The following is a 22,156-nucleotide window of genomic DNA, read 5'->3' on the forward strand; positions in this document are numbered from 1 at the left end:
TACGCCGGACATGGATCACGCCATGGTGCTTCATGTCTTCCATCAATTCATCGTCAGTGTTCAGAACGAGACGACGTTGGAAAATAACTCCATGAACCAGATTCAAAGTTTTGTGCTCTTCCACTTTGACGGGGATGTCGCCAAAGTGGTCGCACTTAAGCAACCGATCTGCTTGGAGCGCAGTGCTCATCTTCAGAAGCAAACCACCATTGTGCATTTTCTTCTGGTCCTCAAGTTCACCGTATACACCTTCAAAGTGACGACTGAAAAGAATCGATTTAACCAGCTTGAAATATTGCCCATCGGTTCTGGTAGCGACCAGGAACCTAGGGAAGCTGGAACCCCGACTAATACACTGCGCTTGTTCCCAAGGAGCTGCCCCCATTAGGGAATCAAAAGTTAAGGACTTGGTTAGCGAACTACCCGAGGAGGCATGTAGAAGAGTTTTCGACGCCATGCCCGAAATCACCCTCCCCGAACGCCACCCACTCCGATCAGGGGTCTCTGTAGCCAAACCAAGAAGCCAAGGCAATATCCACCTAGTCATAGCCGGTACTGCCCAGGGTCTGATGTTGGATGATGCCTAATACAGGAAGACTGAGGCAATGAGTACTAGGACTCCTTTCCTCCAGTCACCTGCAATAGCATGTACCCCATAGCGTGTACAGAGCACTAAATATAGGTAAAAATAAATAAAAATAATTAATAAGAATATGTTCTGGCATTCGGCTGTGAGGGGACCTGTGTTGTCAGACAGATACTACTGCCCGGGTACATGACACTCCCACCCGCCGCTTCCTGGGTGGTTACTGACACGGGCTTTCGAGCGTAGTCGCACACGTAGGAGGTCCATCTCCGAGCAGCACGCACATAAAAAATTTGGATTAGGTCTACAATTAACCCTCAAAAAAAATAAAAAAATAAAGAGGGGACCATAGACGCATGACCTTAGTCGCCTTCTACGACAGGCAGGAATTACCTGTAAATGTATTCAGCCTCTCCAATCCACAGGAGGTCCATCACATTATACCAAACCGCAATCCATGTCCGCGCCTAGGTCGCCCCTTTTAGTTGCCTCTTAAGACAGGCAGGGGATACCGCGCGTGTATTCTACATATGCGTCCCCCACCCGCAGGGGTCCTCATATTATATGAACACCAATAAAATATTACAATTGGTATTTCTTAATTTAGATCACATAATGTTGAGAACACACATAAGCCCTGTCCAAACTGATGTTATTCTCATATCGGAAGTCAAATGGGTTAATCATTGGTAAGTGAAGTCTTAATCTAAAACAGTGTGGGTGAAATGTCAGACTACACATTTAAAAAATGGATTTGAATCAACACATGAAAACTGTTATTACTGGTGTTATTGAACCATGCCAATGTCCTTATAATAAACAAGTATTCTTGAGTCATGAACTGATCTTCGATATGATAATTTGGCACATTTTGTACCTTGTGTTGGTGTCAGTGCCGAGTGCACATAAACTTTGAGGAGCCTTGGGACATTCGCGTCACACAGAATTATAACAAAGATAATTTTATTGGATGGAAAGGCCACTTATCCATGTTGTGAATGTCCACTTTAAGCCTATATAAACCGTTACTAGTATATTCTACTCGTTAAGGCATAATGCGTGAATTGAATAGGTCCACAACACACATAAACAATGAATTATCAGCTCCAAGATCAATTCATGACTCAAGAATACCTGTTTATAATAAGGATATTGGCACGGTTCAATAACACCAGTAACAACAGTTTTAATGTGTTGTTTTAAATCCATTTTTTAAATGTGTAATCTGACATTTCAGCCACACTGTTTTAGATTAAGACTTTGCTTATCAATGATTAACCCATTGGACTTCAAATATGGGTATAACAACATCAGTTTGGACAGGGCTTATGTTTGTTCTCAACATTATGTAATACACATTAAGACATACCAATTGTAATATTTATTGGTGTTCATATAATATGCTATTTTCAGTTTTGATCATGGCTAAAAAAAACCTAATATGGCAAGGTCGAACCTAGTACCAACATTAATCTAATGGTATTGAATAGGTGGATCTTTCTCTACCCTTCGACAAGAGACATGATATGGCAAAACATAATTTTTTTAATACAATGTTATAAAATTAATAAAACCCACCCATATGAGTAGGTACCACACAAAAATGGTGGGTTTTTTTGCACGCTAGTGTCATTACAGTAACAGCAGGAAACATTTTCATTTTTTCTTTCCTCCCTTTCTTTCGTTCTTTGAAGGTTAAAACAAACTAGTCGCCAATGTAAATTTTATTCAATGGTAAATTTTACATGGACAATTCAGAAATTTTAAATGTAAATATTAATTATTTTACTGATGACAGAGTTTATTTTCCAAAAACCAATTCTAATAAATTTTTAATTGTGCTCATACAGACTGTATATTTTGTTTACCATTGTAAAAAACTGTAATTATAACTAAATAAAATATTACATTAAATAAGCTTACATTAGTCAACAAAATCAAATTTAAACTCTCATACAGCCTGTAGACACTAAATAAACTTGACAACAAAACTAGAAAAAGCCATACAAATTTTACACATTTAGGACCACGTAACAAAAAATGTCAGGTTTTTCCTCTACCTAAAATCCTTCAAACAATCGTGGCAAGATACAGATATCATTTTCCGACATCCTTGCCAAGGGTGTTTTTCAACTTTATTCTTCTTCATGCAAGCCCCACAATGATTGCAAGTGAAGAACACCATTTCTGAAACAAAAATAACACCAAAATACTTTGAATTAAGATGAAAAATTTCTTCATAATACAATTTAAAGTTATTTCAATGTATGTTAAGAAAAAACAATTAATCTTAAAATGTCAATTGAGTTATAAACATTACAATCTAGAGAGTAAGCTACAGTAGTTTGAGAAGAGAAAATGAAAATATTATAAAACAGGACCAATTGGGATAGCCAAGGAGGGACACTTCCGAAGTTATCAAAATCTGTGTCTGGGGAGAGAACTATCGACATCAATGGGCTGAAATAAAGTATCCGTACTTTAAACATTAACATGCAGCATAATTCATAGTTATATCCAATGAATGAATTTTTTAGAAAATTTTTTTTCTTTTGAACTGATTTTCTTTTTTTTTTTCTAGTTGCTTTACGTCGCACCGACACAGATAGGTCTTATGGCGACGATGGGACAGGGAAGGGCTGGGAGTGGGAAGGAAGCGGCCGTGGCCTTAATTAAGGTACAGCCCCAGCATTTGCCTGGTGTGAAAATGGGAAACCACGGAAAACCATTTTCAGGACTGCCGACAGTGGGGTTCGAACCTACTATCTCCCGAATACTGGATACTGGCCGCATTTAAGCGACTGCAGCTATCGAGCTCGGTGAACTGATTTTCTAACCAGTACTTTGCAAATAAAATGTGCCCCTATTAAAACTGCCTTTCCTGAATATACTTAGAGGTCATACAATATTTTTGAAATGTTAAGTGTTAACTCTGCTGTTAAGGAGACTTAACACATAATTTAACAAAATGGTTACCTCATCAAGAATTGTTAACTCTAGCAAATTGTTAATACTTGTGTTAAATTAACATAGCAGCAAGCCCTGTGTTAAACCTCTTAACAACTGCTAAAATTTCAAAATGGAGGCATGTAGAAGACATAAGTTTGAAGCTTTACTGCTGTATGAAGACTATTTATAAACTGAAGAAGGCAAAGGACGGCCCATACTAAGAAATAACGACTTTTTAGAGTTGTCAGAAGAAATATTTTTAATTACCAAAGCCATAATGACCAAGGTACTAGACGATATTGAAAATAGGATAGAGTTTCCAACAGATTGAAACGCATCAGTGTCTCCAGTGCAGCAGTAGCTTATAGATTTTACAAGGAGGGGTCAGATCCTGCATCCAATCAATTTCAATGAGCTTAATGCACCTGTTGGGGGACACTCAAAAGTAACTCGTGTATACAGGTTTAGGTTAATATGTTTTTGTTTTCGAAAAAAATGAGGACAAATGTCATGAGGCAGGATCCACTTCGGACCACATTCAGGTGATAAAGCACTAATATGCGAACACATTTTACTTAAACTTCTCAGGTCCGCAACCTAGAAATTACTGAAAAATGTATCAATCCCCCGATTCTAATGCAACGCGTATATACTTGAAGAGTTGCAACACAGACAAGCAGAGCAGTGGCCAAGTGGTCATCGTACTCGTCTCCAAACCACAATGACGTGTGTTCGAGTCCCGCCATAGCCATAATTTTTTTAATACAAATTATTTCAGGGAATGTGAAGGTAAAAATGCGAATAAAATTAATAATCAAATTGCAGTGGAACTTTATTTTCTATCTCAAATTAACATATATACACAGAGAAAGAGATACAGCAATAACTGTGAGAATGTTTAGGCCTACATATTTTTTTCAGGAAGTAAATAAAGTGTACTGCAATATGCATAATACTTTTATTCCAATTTTTATCTTAACGTTCCTTCAAGTATCAATTTATTTTTACAACAATCATAGCTGCAATGAGACTCGAACTCACGTCTACGAGGTTCAAAGACAAGTATGGTGACCATAGGCCACCACTCCGTTTCGCTGTGATGTAACTCCCAAGTACACTGACCGAGCAAATGTCATGGGATAGCGGAGCACTGCTGCGCATGTGTGTTGTCTGCGCACTACACGCCCCCTGTGCCAGCGGCAGTTGTATAGGAGACCTTGTGAGCAATGGCTGTGCATGTGACAGGTGTAACATGGAGCGTCGTCGTGAGCTGACACCGTTCGAACGGGGTATGGTGGTTGGTGCCCGACGGATGGGAAGTGCGATTTCGGAAGTGGTGCGGGAATTCGGCTTCACACAATCAACTGTGTCCAGGGTGTATCGTGAATGGTTGAATGCGGGTGTCACCGTCCACAACAGACGAACGACTGGCCGTCCAGCCACCCTCGATGACCGTGACCGGCAACATCTGAGACGAATTGTCAATAGTGACAGAAAGGCAACTGTGCAACAAACCACGGCTCAATTCAACACAGGCCGTGCTAGACACATCTCCAAGTGGCCAATCCGTAGGAACACGGGTTCAATGGGGTATGGGAGCCGGCGCTGCACACGGGTGCCACTGTTAACCCAACGTCATCGGGCACAACGATGCGCATTTGTCGCCAGTCACCAAGCTGGACACTGGAACAATGCTGTAACGTGATATGGTTGGACGAATCACGTTTTTAACTACACCATGCCGATGGGAGGCACCATGTATGGCGCAGACCACATAAAGCGATGGATCCCACCTGCCTCAAAGGTGTGGTCCATGGCGCTGGTGTCTGTTATGGTCTGGGGTGCATTTTCCTGGTATGGAATCGGCCCCCTAGTTGTTCTGGAAAAGACTTTGAATGGTACGCGGTATGTTGAGCTGCTCGGAGACCATCTCCCCCCATTTTTGGCCTTCCAGCACCCAGACGGTTCTGTGGTGTTTCAAGATGATAACGCGCTGCCACATCGCTCCCACGTCGCCCGGGAATGGTTCCAGGAACATGCAGCGGAGGTCCAACGACTGCCATGGCCACCCAGGAGCCCCAATATGAACCCTATTGAGCATATCTGGGATGTCCTGGAACGCAGGCTCCGTGCCTTGGATCCTGCACCCACGAACAGACCAGCATTGGCGGCCACTCTGCAAACGATTTGGTGTCAGCTGCGTCCAGAGGACTACCAGGGACTTGTCGACTCTCTTCCACGGCGTCTCACTGCAGTTCACAGGGCTAGAGGCAGCCCCACACACTATTAGGTGACTATCCCATGACATTTGCTAAGCCAGTGTATATATGCCTTGCATTGGAATCTGGGATTCATCAATTTTTCAGAAGTTATTAGGTTGCGGACCTGACATGTTTAAGTAAAATTTGTTCGCCTCTTAGTGTTCTATCACCTCCACTTTGTCCGTGAAATGACACCTGACCTCTTTTTTTTTTTCTTCCCCCCGAAAACGAAAGCATAATGACTTAAACGCTTATACACGAGTTACTGTTGAGTGTCTCCCCACAGGTACATTGAAGCTTGGTGAAATCAGTTGACCGCAGGGTCTGGCCTCTACTTGTTAGGTATTATGCTTGACACACTTAATTGTAGGCGACTATGTTCACGAGTGCAAGAAAAGTGTGTGTAGAATCCGGCAAAGAATTCCTGCTGCCATTGCAGCATTAACAATGCATACATTATTTTCCCCGCAATAAAAGAATGCCCGAAAATCATTCAAAACACATCAATTATCACATTTTTCCAGTGATAATATAAGAATAGTCTATATCGAATGTTGTGATATAACAGTCCGTTCTTTCATTTTTTAAGCACACTCGCATAATTTTAAATTAAAATTATAACAACATTTGTCTCGCATTCATCATAATAACGCTTTTGTTGCCTCTTACTCGACATGTTTATGTTTTATCAGTCTCTGCTAACCATAACCTATAATAATGTCAACCATGTGTCTGTGTGACAAAATATTATTTCAACACACCACCAGGAGTGCTTTATGTAAAGAAACAAAAGACGCTCACTGTCCAACGTGTTCAGAAATCTCACGGAAATAAGTTAATTTGTCTTTAACAATTGTTTCATAACAAATGTTGGAAATGTATTCATGAAACGTGCACTTTTAAACAAAGTGTTAAATTAATAATAATTGTTAGTTAACATTTGTTAATTAAAATTTAACATAGAGTTAAATAAAACGGGCCATAATGTTACATGTCTATTGATGCACATTCCAATTCATCCTCAAGACAGCATTCAAATAAGCCTTTAAGAGAATTCTACAAAGTCAATAATACACCTACCACAGCATTTACAAAAGAATTTCCATGTGACATCTACATCAAAATAATTTTATAACTATAGGTTAAGCTTGGGTTTAACACCCACTTTAATCTAGGTTGAACTGTAATTTTGAGCTAAAAACAAAATGGCTAAAGGCGGTGAATAAAGAGTTGCTTTATTTAAATATGTTAAATGGTGTTCATAACATAAATAGGAATATAAGGAGGAACCATTTTCAAAATCTATCTGAGGGCCTGTACTACGAATGTCAGGTAAACAACCAGATACGTAGGCCGCAGTTTTGCAAACTATAAGTTAAATATTTTCCTGCGTACTACCAACGGATTTTAATGACGGTATGGTAATGCGGAAGATGTAGTAACATTTTTATTGGGTTGGTAATAAGGTTATTGAAAATATAGTGAAATTTGGCGCGGTGGTATACGGGTTCCCTGGTGTTTTCGTTTGTTTAGCTCTATTCCTTTTGAAACTGTATTACTACAATCCAATATCAGACTCTTATTAAGCTATAATGTGGAAGTTCAGGACAAAAACAGAATTAGGACTGAAATTTACACATACGAAGAAATGTTAAAATTAATTAACCATATAACAAAACGGATACTGTTATAGAAAATAAAAAGACTGAAAATGTAACCTGGATGCAAAGGTTAAGATTCAGGTTATGTTTTTTTTAAATCTAGTACTATTTATGAGGATGCGCGTTACGGCGAAAGTAAAGTTTATATTCGTAATTAATGCCACTGATGTAGGGTAGGTTTATTAATTTTTTTATTAATTCAATTTATTGTTTGCACATTGAATAAGTAGTTTGTTTCTTTCTTTTCAATACAATGTGAGAATAGTAACTGGCAAGCAATTATCTCACTTTAGTGTAAATACTTTAGTAGCAAGTTGTTATGAAGTCAAAGAAATATAACCTTCTTAACATCTTCATTCGATGGACGAATCGCCATGAACAACGTCGTATACCTTTACTCCATATGTGCGTCGCGGATAGATTTGGAATAGAACCCATGCTTTTGACACACGTTCTAATGATTAGGAAATGTGTGCTATCACCTCTAGTACCCTACCGACTAACATTTATAAGGTAAAAACATGTTAGACTATTGGGACTCGAAACCATGAAGAAATCCATAGCAGAAAACGATGTTGACCTAACGACAACGACTACCCATGAAGCACGCTGTTGACTTGCTTATGTGCAACTCATATAGTCAGTAGCAACAACTTGCTACCTTGGGAAATCTTTAAGAATTCTGTGATAGCTGGACAGGAAGCATGACATACTTTATAAATATATACATAGATTACATTGTAACAACTTATTTTGTACAGCATCATGCAGATGTGGATTCATCTTGATGTGTAGCCATCTTGATTCTTACAGTAGCTTCCCTGATAAGAGAGAAGTCCCAGATAAGAGTGTTAACTGACTCTACAACTTTGGCATAGCTAACATCGAGAATATCCTCCCAGACTTCACATAAACGAAAGTCGTAGTACGTGTTTTCAACCGAACTTCCAGATAAATGTGCAAACTGCCACATAAATTTAAACCACACTTTTATCTGGCTGTTGTGGTACAGGCCCTGAGAAACAAATTCTCAAAAACCGTTGACAGTAACGTCATCAATGAAATTTTCTAGAGGTTGGAATACAACACACAGAAAGAGAGAGTGATTTTATCCATTTTTGTGGTGGAACAATGACCTCTGACCAGTCAATTCTCCTGAACTTTCGCTTTCTTTGCTGCCTTTTTAATATTTTTGTAGGACTGTTTAAGTTGCTTGCTAGTTTTCACTGTCTCATGGGCAATGCTTTTAAATTCTTATTTAATTGTTTGCAACATGCCCTCTTGAACTTATCACACCGTCAGTCTTTTTGCATTCTATAATGCTTTCATAGTGAGTATAGTGAGTAATTAACTCAATGAATAATGACTTTTCTAAAGGAGAAAGATGTGTGCCTCTGTTTCTCTTCTTAACCTCTTCTGTTTTTCCGATCACTGCTATTAGGCTCATCATAAACGACTAATTCCGGTTACCATGGAACTGTGGATGAAAGCAAAATACAGGGCAAAAAAAAGAAAGAAAAGAACCGTACAAAAAGTGTGTTAATAAATCCTCTGCCAAAAAAGCTTCGTGACAAGAAGGATTTGGAAGAATGAGATTCAATATTAACCTGAAGTTAACAAAGGCAGATTTAGAGTATTTTTTTAATCCTCTTTTATGAAACCAGGCTGAAGAATGACTGGTAGTACTACAGTGAAATATGAGATGATTTCATTGCCTGAATTTTCTAGTCTTAGAACTTGAGTTATATGGTTATACAATCCATACTGTTCAACATAAATACATGTGGAATAATTACGTGAACTCCATTCCAACAGCTGAAATATTACATAAATTATAATTTGCCTTAGGACCCATAGCATGTCTAAGAATTTTGTTCTGTGGAGGAGTAATGAAATTCTCTGAAGTCAACCTGTACGAGAACAAGTTTCATAATAGCATTTTTCTTAGATTTGATCAAATAACTCTGCATCCTTTTAAAAGGAGTTAGAGAGTCCTATCTCCTCAATGCAAAAATTGCCAAATTCATGTTCCCGTATTCCTCAAACTTCTGCAGCCAGAACTATGATAATATAGTAAGTGAGATTGAATCAAGGTGTAGTAAAGCTAATGCAGTGAGCTCACAGTTGCGATCAACAGTTGTAAGAAGGAAGTCAGCTCCCAGGCGAAACTATCTTTACATCGGTCTGTTTTCAAACCAACTTTGCTTTACGGGAGCGAAAGCTGGGTGGACTCAGGATGTCTTATTCATAAGTTAGAAGTAACAGACATGAAAGTAGCAAGAATGACTGCTGGTACAAACAGGTAGGAACAATGGCAGGAGGGTACTCGGAATGAGGAGATATTGGCTAATTTAGGAATAAACTCGATGGATGAAGCTGTACGCATAAACCGGCTTCGGTGGTGGGTCATGTGAGGCGAATGGAGGAGGATAGGTTACCTAGGAGAATAATGGACTCTGTTATGGAGGGTAAGAGAATTAGAGGGAGACCAAGGCGACGATGGTTAGACTCAGTTTCTAACGATTTATAGATAAGAGGTATAGAACTAAATGAGGCCACAGCACTAGTTGCAAATAGAGGATTGTGGCGACATTTAGTAAATTCACAGAGGCTTGCAGACTGAACACTGAAAGGCATAACTGTCTATAATGATTATGTATGTATATCAGTGAATAAAACCATGAAACGTGTTTCTGTAACAATATGCAATTTAAAACCAAGAAATTTTATCACTAAGCCAGAGGTCCTGCATAGTGGTCCTTACAAAATTCTGTATCTAAGCTTGGGATTGTTATGAATTTTTCTTCTTTTTTTGTTCACAAACACAGCTGATGCAAATACATGTCTGAAGATCATGACTGTCACCCTTCATAAGCTGCTACCAGCACACTTTGAACACTGCATGCCACAACGGTCCAGTTACTTTTTTTTGCTAGTGGGTTTACGTGGCACCAACACAGATAGGTCTTATGGCGAAGATGGGATAGGAAAGGCCTAGGAGTGGTAAGGAAGTGGCCGTGGAATTTTTAAAAACATTTCTATAAAATGCTATTCATTTGCGCCGCCGACCTAGAAAGATCTTTTGCCCCTACTTTGCACCATATGTTAAGAACCTGTGTGTATTTGGAAACTGCGAAAGTGTAAAGTGTTGAATGTGAGGAAAGGGACATTAAGGACAACACAAACACCCGGTCCCCACGCCAGGGATATTAATCAATTACAATTACAAACCCCTGGCCTGGCTGGGAATCGAACCCAGGACCGCCGGGTGACAGGCGGACGTGTTACCCCCTACACCGTGGGGCCGGATTGCCGTGGCCTTAATTAAGGTACAGCCCCAGCATTTGCCCGGTGTGAAAATGAGAAACCACAGAAAACCGTCTTCAAGGCTGCCGACAGTGGGATTCGAACCCACTATCTCCTGGGTGCAAGCTCAAAGCTGCGCGCTCCCAACCACACGGGCAACTCGCCCAGTGGTCCAGTTACCATGAACTGCCACATGAATATAAATAATCTTAAACCTCTGTGACTCCATGGCTAAATCGGTCAATGGTTAACAAAATGGCCTTTGGTCCCAGGTTCAATTCCCGGCCATGTCAGATATTTTAACCTTAAATGTTTATTTCCTCTGGCTCAGGGACTGGATGTGTGCGCTTCATTAGAATTCATCGCAGACACAGCCCCATCCTCACAGGTCACCTACAGGCATCAATTCAAAAGACCTGCACCAGGCCTCTCCTGAGACATTATGCCATTATATGTTACTCCTGTGGTCCCTTGGCTTGGATGGGAATATAACTGAAGTAAATGCCCTGCGGTCATATGGAATGCCATGGCCTAATGGAAATAATATGAGGTGGTCCCTAGTAATTGCCACAGTATTCTTGTTGAAACCATTTTTGAAGGGAACAAAGGTCATATGTCACTAATTTAAACACTGAGAAAGATTCCTTACCATAACAAATTTGGTGCAGTGGCTCTTGATAATTAATCCAAGATGTTGATGAAAATTCATCAGAGACTGAGCGAGTGGCTACGCAGTTCATTCTGGGAGACAGTGGGTTCTAAGCCCATTGCTGGCAGCCCTGAAGATGGTTTTCCGTGGTTCCCCATTTTCACATCAGGCAAAAGCTGGGCTGTACCTTAATCAAGGCCATTTCCGATTTGTTCCAACTCCCAACCTTCTACTGTCCCGTTCTTGCCATAAGAACTATCGGTGTGACATACAGCAAATTGTAAAACAAAAAAAAAAAGGCAAAAGCTAGAAAAGAAGCTCAGATTTATATGATTTCCGGGGATTTACTAATGACTATGGATTGGGATATAGTGCCATAAGTAAAATACTAATTTGATTAACGTGTACTAAAGTCGGAAATACGTCTGACTACCGATTTCTTTTGATTGTGATGTTATACTTTAGAATTATGTTCCTACATAGTTCTAGTGGGTTTACATGCCAATGTTAATATTTGAAGGCTAATTTATCAATGTTTATTTTGTTTCTAAAGTTGGTCATCTTGTTCATGAAATGAATACTACCACAGAGCAAGATCTCGCGTAAACATCGCGAGGAGGAAGAGGAAAGGATTCTGCAATTTCCGCTTGAGAGTGGTGATGAAGGTATCTCAGAATTATCAGATAGTAGTTTTAGCAGTGATAGTGCGCCTGAGAACTGTGACTCCGCTCGTGAAAGTGATAGTGAGGATGAAGATAACTTCATACATAACCTCACCGCATCGAACAACTGAAAATTGAGTTTGGCCAGTAATTTTCCGAAAGGAAATGCGTGTGCAGTTGTTGGGGAGCTAAATACTGTAGTCAGGAGGCGTCTGGGTGATAATGCTACAGAATATGACGTTGTGAGTCAGTTCCTTACTGACACTATTTGGTAGGGAATTTACAAGGAGACCAATGCATATGCAAATAAAATTCTGGAAGATATCACCCTTCCTGTTGACACCACTATAAGAGGTCCATCTCAAGGTAGCACACCAATAAGACTACAGGGAAGGCACTGGGGTCATTTTCCTGAAACAATTACTCCTACAGCAAGTAAATCAGCCACATCAAGGAGATGTAAAGTCTGTTTTGAGTGTGGAATCCGGAAGGAATCTTGCTTCTAGTGCAACAAATGCAAAGTTGCCCTCCACGTGGATGGATGTTTCAAGGTGTACCATACCTTAAAAGACTTCGGTTAATTGTAGTAAGTTAAACGCTAACCCAAAATGTTGTTAGTTTGATGCAGTATGCTTTTGTAACCATTTTAGCATCCGAGTTAGAGAAAGCATACTACAAGAGTAACGAGGAAAAAGATGTTTGCCGTAATGGGGGAAAATGAGATTAAGGGTAGATTATAAAATCAAAGGCATTTATGATGACATTTGGGGTGCAATGAAAATTGATGGTAGAATGAGTTCTTGGATCAAGGTACTTACTGGGGTTAGAGAAGGCTGTAAACTTTCATCTTTGTTGTACACCATAGTTTACGTGGACAAGGACTGTGGATGCAAGGGGGAAACAGGGAACGAGGGAAGAGATAGCGAGTTTGAGGGAGATAAGTAGAACTGTAACGAAGGACAGAAATGATGATAGGTCTCCCTCAATCAATGTACAGGATACGGTAGGCAGGCAAGAGGGGAAGGAAGGGGTAAAGTTGTGGAAGACAGGTGGGCTAATGTTTTAAGATGAAAGAAAATGAGGGCTAAAGGTTTTCCTCAGGCAATGGGCCCAGGAGAGGTATCGGTGAGGAATCTGTACGAGTCACTGCAGGTAGATCGGGGGGGGGGCAGAAAAGGACAAGGACCAGTAAAAAAATGGAAATGTAGACTAGAAGATAGGAAGAGGGAGGTGGAACAGGGTAATGAGAGGGAGAAAAGGGAGGGAAATGGGTTCTGCAGACATAGGCGAAGTTAAGGGAGACCAGAAGAAGAGGGTATCAGATGAGGAGAGTGGAGTTGAGACTCTGGTCGTGATAACGTTATTTGCTTTGGTGTAATCAATGAAGATTACATACTACTTCTCGTGGGCTTGTGTGCTTTCTTGTATGTTCTTTAGCAGACAGCTCGCCGCTATCAGGGTGGATCTCGCTTTCTGGATTCCAAATTGTTCATCAGGTAACAGTGGTTCCATCAGGTTGCTTATTTTCTGTGCTAATAGTTTGATGAGTATTTTAAATGCCGCCGATTCCAAGGCTATACCTCTGTAAGATTCTGGTTTGTTCATGTCCCCTTGTCCTTTACATAGCATCTTTATGACTGCCTTCTGCCATGCATCAAGTATGTTGCCAGATTCCACACACTTGATTATTAGCATTGTCCACACTGGTTCTAGGTAGGGTAGTGTAGCTTTTAAATGTTCCGCGCAAAGTCCGTCTATTCCCAGTGCCTTGTTTACCTTGCTTGTTGAGATGGCTTTTCTCACTTCCTCACTTGTGACGGTTGTAGTTCTTTCTATCACTTTCCTCTCCTCTAACTTCGGTCTGGTTTCCTTAAGGGCTAACACACCTATCATATGATTCTTCCAGGTCTCCATGGCTATGTCTGCAGGAAATCGCAGCTGCCATGGTCTAAGTGCCCTATAAGGGTTCTTCTCAGCAAGCTTTACAAGCTTTTCATCTTCCTTTGCCCTAAATTCCTGCTTTTGCAGCTGATAGTGGTGAGCTGTCTGCTAAAGGACATACAAGAAAGAACACAAGTCCACGGGAAGAAGTATGTAATCTTCATTGATTACACCAAAACTTTTGACACTGTCAATAGAAGGAAATTAATCGAGAAACTGGAAAGCCTCGTCGGATGCTCGGATATGACGAATTTAATAGCCAACATCCTAGCGGCAAAACCAAATGCAAATCAATGACGGGGTACCCCAATCAGACTGGATAGATCAAACCATCGGAGTGCTACAAGGGGACCCGTTGAGCCCTTTTATTGTTCAATGCGCTGATCCAGGATCTTCCTACAAAAATCTAAGTGGGAGCACAAAATGTAAGCATATAGATATATGTGGATGATATGGCACTAGCCGCTGATAACATAAAAGATTTGCAAAATGGAATGGAGCTTTTCACACAATGGGCGGATGACAACGAGCTAAGGATGAATCTAAAGAGGACAGAATTAATGGTATTCAGGAGAGGAGGACGCTTATCGAAAGGGGACTACATTGTATGTGGGGGGCACATACATTAACACCGAAAAGCCAGTTCACATACCTAGGGATCACACTACAAGTCTCTGGGAGGACGTTCTCAGTACACATAAAGAAGAGAATAGCTGCTGCACTTAGAAGCATAAATGAAGTCAAACATCTGCAAAGAATGTCATCGGAGATGGCCATGAAACTTTTCCAAGTCAAAGTGCTACCAACGCTCACATACGGATTAGAAGTATTATGGGAGTACCTATCACATAAACAGCTACGAGAAGTGGAAAGCATGAAACCGAAATACCTTAAGAGGGTCCTAGGGGTATCTAAATTCACCCGATCCTGATACGTATATGTTTTAGCCCGGGAAACCTTCTTGATAAAGGATTTAAGACTACAAATGCCTCTATAGCAAACTCCGGCATACGAGGAACTGTTACGAGAACTACGAGAGAAAAGGGCCTCAATCGAGGAAAGCTTTTACAGTACAGACACACTGATAAATAAGGACTGGATGAAAGAGGAATATGAGTTGAGACATTTGGTGACAAGCTTTGCAATACACGGCTTTCACAACCGTATCTGTGCCAAGAAATCTTGCCACCGGGCCCGCCAGGAGTGTGTGTGTGTATTGTGCAATGAACAGTGTGATACATATCACGTAATGAAGTGCAAGAAGAGAACAGTCTCTCTGAATCAATTTTTCTTCTCTGAACAAAGTTCTCCTTGAGTGAATTGTAATTTACTTGATGTAATATGCAAATTTTGCACATTGTGCGCAATAAAATTTATTATTATAATGATATTTGCTTTACACCCCACTAATTACTCTTACAGTTTTCGGAGACGCCGAAGTGCCGGGATTTAGTCCTGCAGGAGTTCTTTTACATGCCAGTAAACCTAGCGACACGAGGCTGACGTATTTGAACACCTTCAAATACCACCAAGCTGAGACAGGATCGAAACTGCCAAGTTGGGGTCAGAAGGCCAGTGCCTCAACTGTCTGAACTACTCAGCCCTGCACTCTGGTCATGGGTGACTCAATTGTCAGGCAAGTGGGGAAAGTGTGTGGGGGAAAGGGAACCAGAGTAGAGTTATCCAGGAACCAGCTTAAGGCAGATGTTGAGGAAAATAGAAGGGAGGGACAAGGGTAAGGAAAAGGTGGTAATCCTCCACGTTGGTACCAAAAATGTACGGCAAGGAGGAATAGTACTAACATAGTCAGGGAGGTGTAGGATCTGGTTACAGCAGCATGGAATCTAGGAGTAGTCAGTGGGATACTGACTGGAGGGTAATTGGAGATTTAAATATTTAAATGAGACTATGGAATAGGTACCACTGCGGTTCAAGCGTAGGCCGTCTGAGTGTAGATCTCTATCCCCTACCCGCCCATTAGGATGTACAAATCTCACTCCCAATTTACCACATACCCATTCCATAGTTTCAATTAAATCTCCAATTACCCTCCAGTCAGTATCCCTTCTACACAGTACCAGTTGGGAAGGTAATGCAGACGACAGGAAGCATAACCAACAAATGGTAAATAGGTTAATCTGGGAAGAACAGCTGAATCGGGAAGTGTTGGAACCAACAAGAGGGAGGAGTATTCTGGACATTGTACTACATGAGCTTTATAGCGAAACTGGAGTCATAGATGGTATTAATGATCACAAAGCTGCTTTTGTTGTAGTTAAAAATAAATGTGATAGAAAGGAAAGTCGTAAAAGTAGAACTATTAGGCAGTACCATATGGCTGATAAGAGAGGCATGAGGGAGTTTTTAAAACGTAGTTTTTATCAGTGGAAAACAGTAAATAAAAAAGTATACAGACTGTGAGATGGGTTTAAAGCAATTGTTGAGGAATGTGAAAACAAGTAACTTATGTACCTTTAACAGTGGAAAAGAATGGTAAAGACCTGCTATATTATAACAGAGAATTAAAGAGACTAACGAGTAAGAAGGAAGTACAGGTTGGAAATAAACAGAATCAGAAATGGTTGTCGAAGTAAGGGGAAATTTAAGGAACTTGCTAGGAAATTGAATCTAGCGAAGAAGTCAACTAAGAATAAGATCACGGCAAGCACAACTGGCAGTAACACAAATTATAGTGAAATATGGAATGGTATGTATAGATACTTGAAGGCAGAAAAAGGTTTCAAGAAGAACATTCCAGGAATCATTAAGGAACAGGAGTGTGTATGCGAGGATTTACAGAAGGCAGAAGTATTCAGTCAGCACTATGTGAAGATTGCTGTTTACAAGGATAATGTCCAGATAGAAGAGGTGAAGAATACTAATGAAGTACTGAAATATACCAACGATGATAAAGGCATTTACAATAAGGTACAAAAATTGAAAACTAAGAAAGCAGTTGGAGTTGATAGGATTTCCGGGAATATATTAAAGAAAATGGGTTGAGATATAGTACCATATCTGGAGTACTTATTCGATTACTGTTTGCATGAAGGAACGATACAAAATGAATGGAGATTTGCTATACTAGCCCCTGTGTATAAAGGAAAGAGTGATAAACAGAAAGCCGAAAATTACAGGCCAGTCAGGTTGACATATGTTACTTGTAAGCTTTGGAAAAGCATTATTTCTGGTTATATTAGACATGATTGCAAAATGAATAACTGGTTCAATAGAAGGCAGTTTGGGTTTAGGAAAGGTTATTATACTGATGCTTAATTTGTAGGATTCCAGCAAGATATAGCAGATATCCAAGATTCAAGAGGTCATATGGACTGTATCGTGATTGACCTTTCTAAGTCATCTGACAGGATAGACCATGGGAGACTACTGGCAAAATTGAGTGCAACTGGACGAGACAAAAGAGTGGTTGAATGGGTGGCTATATTGCTAGAAAACAGAACTCAGAGAATTAGAGTAGGTGAAGCATTATCTGGTCCTGTAATCATTAAGAGGGGAATTCCCCCAGGCAGTATCATTGGACCTTTATGTTTTCTTATATATATATATATATATATATATGATATGAGTAAAGAACTGGAATCAGAGGTAAGGCTTTTTGCACATGATGTTCTACTTTATAGAGCAATAAATAACAAGATTGTGAGCAACTGCAAAAAGACCCTGACAATGTTGTGAGATGGACAGCAGTCAATGGTATGATAAACAGGGTTAAAATTCAGGCTGTGTGTTTCACTAATAGGAAAAGTCCCTAGGTGTTAATAAAACGAAAGATCTTCATTGGGGTAATCACATAAACGGTACTGCAAATGCATATACCTCTGCACAGGGTTATGAGGTTATTTAGGGATTGTAGTAAGAATGTAAAGGAGAGGGCATTTAAGTCTCTGGTAAGACACCAACTAGAGTATGCTTCCAGTGTATGGGACACTTACCAGGATTATCCGATTCAAAAACTGGAAAAAGTAACACGAAAAGCAGCTTGATTTGTTCTGGGTGACTTCTGACAAGAAAGTAGAGCTATGAATATGTTGCAAAGTTTGGGCTGGGAAAACTTGGGAGAAAGGAGACTAGCTGCTCACTAAAAAATATGTTCTGAGCAGTCAGCGGAGAGATGGCATGGAATGATATTACTAAACGAATAAGTTCAATTAGTGTTTTTAAAAGTAGGAAAGATCACAGTATGAAGATAAAGTTGGAATTCAAGGGGACAAATTGGGGGAAATATTTGTTTACACGAAGAGGAGGAGTTAAGGATTGGAATAATTTACCAATGAGATGATCAATAAATTCCCAAATTCTTTGAGATTATTTGAGAAAAGACTAGGTAAACAACAGACAGAGAATCTGCCACCTGGGAGACTGCCCTAAATGCAGATCTGTGGTGATGGATTGGATTATTTGCTGAAAGGTATTAAGTTGCAGGGAGGCATTTAAGTGGGTGGAAATGGAGTAAGCAGTGCCTATGTTGACAAATTGGTCTTATGGCAGAATGTGCCAAAAGCCTGCAGTCTAATATCTTGGAACCTGAAAATAGGTGCAATGAGTATGGTATGAAAATTATTAGCCTTTCGAAGACTAAATTGATGTCAGTAGTAAGAAATCCAAGAGAACTGACTGTCAGATTAGGCATACAAAGATGGAAAAGGTAGAGAATTTCAAGTATTTAGGATGCGTGTTCTCCCAGGTTGGTGGTATAGTAAGTGAGATTGAATCAAGGTGCAGTGATGCCAAAGCAGTGAGCTCGCTGTTGCGATCAACTGTATTCTGTAAGGAGGAAGTCAGCTCCCAGACGAAACTATCCTCACATCTGTCTGTTTTCAGACTAACTTGGTTTTATAGAAGCAAAAGCTGGGTGGACTCATGATATCTAATTCACAAGTTTCAAGTAACAGATATGACAGTACCGAAAATGATTGCTGGAACAAACAGGTGGGAACAATGGCAAAAGGGATCTCGGAATTAGAAGATAAAGGCTAAGATAGGAATGAACTCAATGGTTGAAGGTCTACACATAAACTGCCTTCGGTGATGGGGGTCATGTAAGGTGAATGGAGGACGATACATTACCAATGAGAATAATGGACTCTGTTATGGAGGGTAAGAGAAGTAAACGACGGCAATGGTTGGACGCAGTTTCTAATGATTTAAAGATAAGAAAATAATAATGTTATTCACTTTGCGTCCGACTACCTACCTGTACAGTTTTCGGAGATGCCAAGATGCCGGAATTTAGTCCCGCAGGAGTTCTTTAATATGCCCGCAAATCTACCAGCACGAAGCTGTCATATTTGAGCATCTCCAAATACCACCGGACTGAGCCAGGATCGAACCTGCCAATTTGAGGTCAGAAGGTTTGCACCTCAACCATCTGAGTAACTCAGCCGGCGATTTCAAGATGAGAATACAAGATATTAGTCTCATTCTGTATTGACGGTTTACATCTTACAATAGAATAGCTTTTACTATTTCCTCCCATTCAATACATATATACATCACTGGATGCAATGATTTTTAGCCAAACATGTTCACCTCATCTTTGAGCCATCTTCAGTGAAATGTATTAAAAATTACATGAATTAATGTTCAATTAATACAAAAAACAATGTGAAGTAGCATGTAAAATCTAAGTAGAATGGACTCTGCCACTAGTGATTGGATAGATCATGGGAAATTAAGGGCTAATGGACTAGACAAAAGAGTGGTTGAAACGGGTAGCTTATTTTCTCAAAAACAGAACTAAAAGAATTATAGTAGGTGAGCATTACCTGAGCCCGTAATGGTTAAGAAGGCGGTCCCACAGGACAGAATTACTGGAACTTTGTGTTCCACAACTGATTATATTGAGATAGGGAACCAACGGTCAAAAATGCATATTTATTGTGTTATGGACATACACAGCGTACACCACATAACAACATAGCTCATAGTAATTGTTCAAAGTGACGACAGCCAGTCTCAAGGCTTGCATTGCAATGGCGCATGAAATTCTGCTACACTCTCTCGAAGATCCCTGGTGTCCACTGTACCAGGAGACAGGCAGCTTTGGACCCTAGCAAGCAAGGTCTTCATTCTTTTCTACGGGTGTTTCATACACAAACGATTTAACGTAACCCCAGAGGAAAAAATCCAGGTGTGTGAGATCCAGCGATCGGGTGGGCCATGGGGCAGAATGTCCCTTCCAATCCCACAATGAGGGTACACATTCAGGTGCTCGTGGACATTAACATCAAAGTGGGCTGGTACACAGTCGTGTTGAAACCACGTTTTTTCCCGGGCAACAAGAGACACAGTTTCCAAAAATTGTGGCAGCACATCTCTCAGGGACACCAGGTAACCTGGACCAGTCAAACAGACGAGGCAGCAAATAAGGTCCTATTAGGTGATCTTGGACAATGCCCGCCCATATGTTGACAGAGAATCGTTGCTGGTGGCCACCAATGTGGGTGGTGTGGGGATTGTCCTCACTCCAGACAGGGCTGCTGTGGCTGTTGAAAACACCATCACGGGTGAAGGAGGCCTCATGAGTGAACAATACAAAATGTACAAAGATCGGCACTGCAGCAATCCAGAGGATAATCCATTGACAGAAGTGAATGCGGGGCTCAAAATCCGTTGCTTGTGCTTGCACACATTTCTTATGATAGGTGTTTAATACCTGTTCCGCAAGTACTGTCCACACCGTATCCTCCAAAGTGTGCGTTTCAGGGGCAAGTTGACGGGCGGTTATTGCTGGGTGGTTGGCCACACAATCCAACACCACCTCCTCAATGTCTGGTGTCTGGACCTCCCTTTGGCGGAAACACTGGCCGGCTATCTGTGGCGTGAACGACCCCATCTCTCGTAAGTTGGTATCCACGAGATAAATTTCTTCCAATGAGGATGACACCTGTTGGGAAAGCATTCTCTGTACATTCGTGCTGCTTTACAGCCACTACATGCAGCTGCACCGTACATTAAATACATGTCTGCCAACTCTTGTGACGAGTAACGTTCTACCTTTGACTATGCATCATGCACTGTACACAGTAACACACCTTACCATGGATAGTGGTGTGCGTTCAGCAAAATTTAACCCAGAGAGTTACAATAATTAAAAATCTTCCACCTTTTTGATACTTTCCATCAAAAAGGTGGAAGATTTTTAATTATTGTAACTCTCTGTGATTAGATTTTGATACGGAAAATGAAGCTGATTACTTGCAAATTTTAACCCGAAGGTGCGATGCCTGAGTTCGTCACGACATGTGCTATGAGCTAATCTGTACAGTACGCCTGATTGGTGGTCAGGGGAGTACGATGTTTATCACCTGCTGCTTGTTCCAGAGTACAGCAGACACCTGGGAATATTGCGAGAGTGCAGCAGAACTGCTTGCGCCATTACAATACATGCACCGAGACTGGTGGTCATCACTTTGAACAATTACTATGAGCTACGTTATTATGCGGATGAGTAAAGAACTTTCTGAATCATCTGTCCTTCCCATATTAATTTATTTGCCATTTGTTGGCCATGCTTGCTGTCGTTCGCATTACCTTCCCAATTGACATTTGGTAAATTCAGATCTCCGGCTACAATCACATTCCTTTCCATATCGTTTCCCACATGGCTGATTATCTTATCAAATAATTCTGAATCAGCGTCAGCGCTACCCTCTCCCAGTCTGTACACTCCAAAGACACCAAATTGCCTATTATCTTTAGAAATGAGCCTTACACGTAGAATATCATGTTTGTCTTCTTTAACTTTTTCGTAGCTAATAAATACTTCTTTCACCAGAATGAATAGTCCCCATCCCACCATTCCTATCCTCTCTCTACGATACACACTCCAGTTCCGTGAGAAAATTTCTGCATCCATTAGCCCATATCATTTCTCAGCCACGATTCAGCTCCTATTACAAAATCTGGTAGTTATATATATCTACTGAATTACTTATGTACTTATACTTATTACTTATATAAATATATTACTTTCTTTTCAATACTTCTAAAGTTCAACACTTAACATTTTTATGTCATCCCTACTTGACTTCCAGATCCCTGTACCCTTACTGTGTAGAGATGAGAAGAATGCAAGAATGAGGAATGTGGCCTGCAAGCACGAACTTCCTGTTCTGCCC

At 40.4% G+C, this 22,156-nt stretch overlaps 1 protein-coding gene across 2 annotated transcripts in view; it reads right to left on the minus strand.

Annotated features, from left to right (window-relative positions):
• LOC136862754 (uncharacterized protein C16C10.8) overlaps positions 1-22,156 on the minus strand; it is a 121,240-nt gene that overhangs the window by 55,360 nt on the left and 43,724 nt on the right. For both annotated transcript variants that reach the window (XM_067138986.2, XM_067138985.2), the window contains one exon: positions 2,647-2,773. In XM_067138986.2, the coding sequence (XP_066995087.2) occupies positions 2,647-2,771 (125 nt within the window). In that variant the 5' untranslated portion in view covers positions 2,772-2,773. The remainder of the gene's footprint in view (positions 1-2,646; positions 2,774-22,156) is intronic.

This window comes from Anabrus simplex, chromosome 2 (genome assembly GCF_040414725.1).
Source record: "Anabrus simplex isolate iqAnaSimp1 chromosome 2, ASM4041472v1, whole genome shotgun sequence".
Taxonomy (NCBI): domain Eukaryota; kingdom Metazoa; phylum Arthropoda; class Insecta; order Orthoptera; family Tettigoniidae; genus Anabrus; species Anabrus simplex.